The 4,838-nt window shown below is 65.3% G+C and overlaps 3 protein-coding genes across 3 annotated transcripts in view; 2 read left to right on the top strand and 1 right to left on the bottom strand.

Moving 5' to 3' along the window:
* MNEG_8791 (hypothetical protein) overlaps positions 1-1,129 on the top strand; it is a gene marked incomplete at both ends in the record, with an annotated part of 1,504 nt that extends 375 nt beyond the window's left edge. The window contains 2 exons of the mRNA XM_014042741.1: positions 402-645; positions 969-1,129. Coding sequence (XP_013898195.1) covers positions 402-645; positions 969-1,129 — 405 coding nt within the window. The remainder of the gene's footprint in view (positions 1-401; positions 646-968) is intronic.
* Positions 1,130-2,417: 1,288 nt separating this feature from the next.
* On the bottom strand, positions 2,418-3,621 carry MNEG_8790 (Molybdopterin biosynthesis mog protein; the record flags this gene model as incomplete). Its single annotated transcript, XM_014042740.1, has 3 exons — positions 2,418-2,620; positions 2,928-3,108; positions 3,382-3,621. The coding sequence occupies 3 exons, from the start codon at positions 3,619-3,621 to the stop codon at positions 2,418-2,420; spliced, it is 624 nt and encodes a 207-aa protein (XP_013898194.1).
* A 401-nt stretch (positions 3,622-4,022) lies between these two features.
* The window catches only part of MNEG_8789 (hypothetical protein), a gene marked incomplete at both ends in the record, with an annotated part of 1,345 nt that continues 529 nt past the window's right edge, over positions 4,023-4,838 (top strand). Inside the window, 3 exons of the mRNA XM_014042739.1 lie at positions 4,023-4,163; positions 4,303-4,371; positions 4,520-4,635. Coding sequence (XP_013898193.1) covers positions 4,023-4,163; positions 4,303-4,371; positions 4,520-4,635 — 326 coding nt within the window. The remainder of the gene's footprint in view (positions 4,164-4,302; positions 4,372-4,519; positions 4,636-4,838) is intronic.

Raw genomic sequence — 4,838 nt, 5'->3', positions numbered from 1 at the left:
TTTGGGGCGGAAGTAATGGCGGCTGTGGGGGCGGTGTTGGGGGCTGCTGTTGGGGGCTGGCTTTGGGGCCGGCTTGGGAGGGCTGCTGTTCGGGGCAGCTGTTGCGGGCGACTGTTGGGGGCGGCTTTGGGGGCTGCTTTGGGGGCTGCTTTGAGGCGCACCCGCGCTCGACGCGGAGGAGCTCCGCACGGCGCTGCTTTGTGGGCGGAAAAATGGCGGCGTGGTCCAGGGCCCTGTCAGTCCACCCCGACACAAGCACCCTTGTGCCGGCAGCCCTTGTCATGCCATGCCGTCTACGCGCCCGCATGTCCGGGCCCCACACACCCACTGGACCTCCCAACCCACGCACGCCTGCCTTCCTCCCACGCCCTCCCGACCGCCGCCGGCCGCCGCCCCGCCAGGTCAGCGACCAGTGCGTCGACGCCTACCGCCTGCCGCAGCTCGTGCGCGGCTGGGAGTCGGGCATGGTGCGTTTCCTGCTGGCCCGTCTCGGCGCACGCGGCCTGCGGCCCTCGGCGCTGTACGCGGCGGACGCCGGCAGCGGCACCGCGCCGGGCGGCGGGCTGGAAGACGCCGGTCTGGCGCAGCGGCTGGCGGCCGCTGTGGCGGAGCACAGGATCCCGGTGCTCGTCGTGCACGGCGCAGGTGGGGGGCAGGCCGTTGGGCTGCTGGTTGCAACTCGACGCGATTGCCAGTACATACAGGACCCATGAATTCACAAGGCACCAGGGCCTGCGCACCGTGTGCAACTTACACACTGAATGCAGCGGCGGAGGCGGCGCCCGCCTGCTTGGCTTGCCGAGCCACCCAGAGTTTGCTCGCCATGGGCACAATGGCACACTCGCCGCCTGCCCCATGTGTCCATCGCCCCGCCCACCATCACCCTTCTATACTCTCCCACCCCCGCAACACACCATCCTCACCCCACGCCACCCCTCCCCGCCCGCACGCCCACCCCAACCCCCCAGCCGACAAGCTGGTCCCGGTCAGCAACAGCCTCCGCCTGGCGCGCATGCTGCCCGGCGCGCGCGTCGCCGTGCTCAAGCGCAGCGGCCACTGCCCGCAGGAGGAGGTCCCCGAGGGCTTTGCCCAAATCATGGGCGCCTTCCTCGGCAGCCTCGCGGCGTGAGGGCCCCGCGCCTGGCCCAAGGGCAGCTTCGATTTGCGGTCTTACAAGTGGTTGGGTAGGGAGCCCAAAGGGCGCTTCGACTGCAGGGGCAACTTCTGCCTGTGCCCCCTGTGCGCTTGCGGAGTGAAGCCTGCATCCGGCCAGACACCGGTGTTGGACCGCGCGGCCCGTGGGCGCATCAGCGTCGCGCCCTCGCAGCTGCCATCATCCGTAGATGCAGCAGCATCTGGAAGAAGAACGCGGGTAGTGGTGTTGGGGAAGGGAGCGGGTGCCATTGAGAAGGATCCATCGAGAAGGAGGGGTGACAATGCAAGGGTGGATATCCTGATAGCCGCGGGCGGCTGTGCATGCCAGGAGCCTTTTGGGGGCCCTGCGCCGTTTTTCCAGCACGCCGCCGCCACCAGGGCGAGGCGCATGGTGCGGCCTGGCACCCGTCAACGGTTCTCACAGCGTTGTGTGTGTTTTCCCAGCTGCTGCGCCGACGGCAAATCGCGTTGCCAAGCCGGTGCAAGCGTGCCATGTGCTGTTTTGTGTCCTTTGTAGGGGCGCCCTTTTGTCAACAGGCCCTTTTCACTGGCGCGCACTTCCATTGCCCTGGCGTGTGACGCCAGCGCCCGCCCCTGTTTACACCAGGCTCATACAACTCCACCTTGACTATAAACCCCATCTGTTGGCCCACCACGATCGCTGACACTGCTGTGCACGCGCGCCGCCTGGCGGCCGTCGCAACATCCACCCAAGCAATCTCATCTCGAAGAGGGACTCCCACTTTGGCACGCCTGTGCAGAGAGTTTTCGCGCTGTGCTGTGGTTGCGCTGCGCCCTTTCATACGCACGCACTACCCCAATGCCCACCCAGATTGGCGGCGCCCGTTTGTCCCTTGCTTACAAACACGTCGCCCCTTTCGATGCAGCGTGGGCCCCTTTCTGGGCCAGGCATGGTGCGCAATCAGCTTTGCCTGCCCAAGACGCCAGCACCTGGCGCCAAGGCGACAGAGCCACTGCTGTGGCCACACCTGCAAACGTGGAATGCAGGCATTCCCAAGACGACGCTGCGCTTGCGTGTGCCGCCAATTGCAGTCATGTCGACTGCACAGCTTGATCGTTGCTGAGTCACCAAGAAGAACCCTGTAAGTTGACCCCTTGTCAGCTCTGCCGCCTGCACAACGCCCCGCTGCAACTCGTAATGCCGCGTCAACATCACCACACGTGTCAAAAGCGCATATAGGTCGATACCAATACACATGGCAGAAGCCTGACAAGCTGCAACACAGCGAACCTCTCATATTCTAAGCAGCCTCCTTTGCCGGCGGAGCTGTGCGCCGGTCGGCCGGCGGCCGGAATGCGGGCACCACTGCCGCGTGGGTCTCGATGTAGGGCCCCTCCAGCAGCTGGATGCAGTAGGGTATGGATTTGAATACCTCGTCGAAAGTCTCACGAATGGACTTAGGCTTGCCGGGCAGGTTGATGACGAGGGCCTTGCCGCGGATGCCTGGGGGCGCGGGTAGGGGCAGGGGTGGGTGGGAGAGGGTCGTCCGGGATGCGGCTGGGCAGCTTGGTACATAGCAGGGCCTCAAGGCGGCAACGGCCCCAAAAAGGCTGCCCCGCAGCTCGAGCTGCGCCTGGCAAGTGCAAGGTGCCTGCAGCCGCGCAGCCGTGTGCGCAGGCTGCCCCGTCCTCACCACAGACCACGCATTGCTGCCTGCTCATCACCCTACGCCCGCGCCCACCCCCACATCCAACCCCACCCCCCCCACGCCTCCCATAACCCGGCCTGCCACGCTACCCCTCGCCCCCACCTGCGGTTTGCCGCGACAGCACCGCCGTCGGGACGTACTTCAGGCTGATCGCGCGCATCTGCTCCCCGTATCCGGGCAGCATGCGCCCGCACACCGCCTCTGTCGCCTCTGGGGTGACGTCGCGGGGCGCTGGGCCGGTGCCCCCGGTGGTCACGACGAGGCAGCAGCCCTGGTTGTCGACCTGAGGTGGCGGCAGCAATTTGGGCCTCGGGGTATTGGCCATGCTTGCGTGCGTGCGTGTTTGCGTGCGTGCGTGCGGAAGCGTGCTTTGGGCGCTGGCGCTCTGAGGGTGCATGGGGTCAACACAGCGGGGCACAGCACCTTGTTGCGCCCCCACACATCTGCGGCACTTGTGCAGTTGGCAGGCGCACATGCAGGAATGCTGCTTACAAATACAAGCATACGCACAAACAAAAGCCGTGCTTCGGCCGGGGCGCCCATGCAACCGCCTCACCATGTCTTTGATGGCCGCCTCTATGTCTGGTTGCTCATCAGGAATCACGCGGTACACCGCCTCCCACGGCGACGCCACCGCCTCTGAGAAGAAACCCAATATGGCAGGTCCGCTGAGGTCGTCATACACCCCTGCGCTGGCGCGGTCGCTGACCGTCAGCACGCCAAAGCGAGCCGCGTCGCCGACAGTGCCTGCGGCGCCACCTGACAGGGGTGGCGTATCTGTGCGAGCAGCTGCCATTGCGCGTCGACGGAGGGTATCTCTATAAGGCCTCAGACTCGTTGGTACAAGCCGTGCAGGATTGGTTGGGACCGCCGAGCTGCGAGCTCTGATCAATTGTGTTGTGTGATCTGCGATTTGGGTGACTCGAGCCCCAAATGGTCGCAGAATGTCATGTACTTATTTGCCATCATGTTGCAGGGCTTGCTCACCGTACGGGCCATGTTGACCTGGAGGACCTGCTGGGAACCTGTCCAAGCCCGAAGCCCCTCCATTCAACCCGCATCGTTTTGACCCCGGCTGGACTGGTCGACACAAATCGTATCAAAGCACTACTTCAGTGTCTTGTAGAATTACGATCGGCTCGGCGCACGCAAGATCGCAATATTGCACCGTAGCAGCGCACGCGAGCGCCCATCACCATGTTCTCCCGGCTCTTTGGAGGGGGCAACAAGGGCCCCACGGTGCCGCAGCCGGACAAAAACTCGGCGAGCGCGGCAACCATCGACGCAATGCAGGCGAGTGCCCTGCTTCAACGCTGCATGGACGCGTACGACCTCCTGGTTGCTGCAACAGACCGCACACGTTGTCCTGGAGCTTCTCGAGGGCTTCAAGACTCGATGCCCTTGCCGCAGGCCAACTGTCGCTGCCCCCGCCTGTGCCGACTCGACGCACCGCCCCCGACCTTGCACGCTGCTGCAGGCCCTAGGGGAGCGCGAGGAGCAGCTAGAGAAGAAGAAGCTACTCCTAGAGCGCAAGATCAACGACGAGGTGTGCCCTCTTGCTGCGACTGAGCTGCCGGCCTGACGTCAGCTCGTGACGGTGGTCGGCCCCCATGAGGGGGGGCGCGCAGGGCTCGTTTGCATGTCCGAGAACGCGTGACCGCTGACGCGCCCTCCTATGCGGACCTGACGCGCAGATGGACAAGGCGCGCGAGTTCACCAAGCAGAAGAAGAAGAGCCAGGCGCTGATGTGCCTCAAGAAGAAGAAGATGTACGAGCAGCAGCTGGAGCGCCTCGACGCCTTGGTCAGCAGGTGTGTGCGCGCGCGCGCGTGTGTGCGTGCATGTGTGTTTGTGTGTGTGTGTGTGTGTGTGTGTGTTTGTGTGTGTGTGTGTTGGGGGGAGGGGTGGGCGGGGGCCACTTGGGACCAGCGGGGGCCGCGCTGCGGGCGGCACAGGGCTCGCGCGGCGGCTGCGAGGCCGCGCCGCCCCGGCCGCTGCTGCAACGAGCAGCGGG

Source organism: Monoraphidium neglectum, assembly GCF_000611645.1.
Source record: "Monoraphidium neglectum strain SAG 48.87 unplaced genomic scaffold scaffold01711, whole genome shotgun sequence".
Taxonomy (NCBI): Eukaryota; Viridiplantae; Chlorophyta; class Chlorophyceae; order Sphaeropleales; family Selenastraceae; genus Monoraphidium; species Monoraphidium neglectum.
This window is presented reverse-complemented; position numbering and strand designations above follow the sequence as displayed.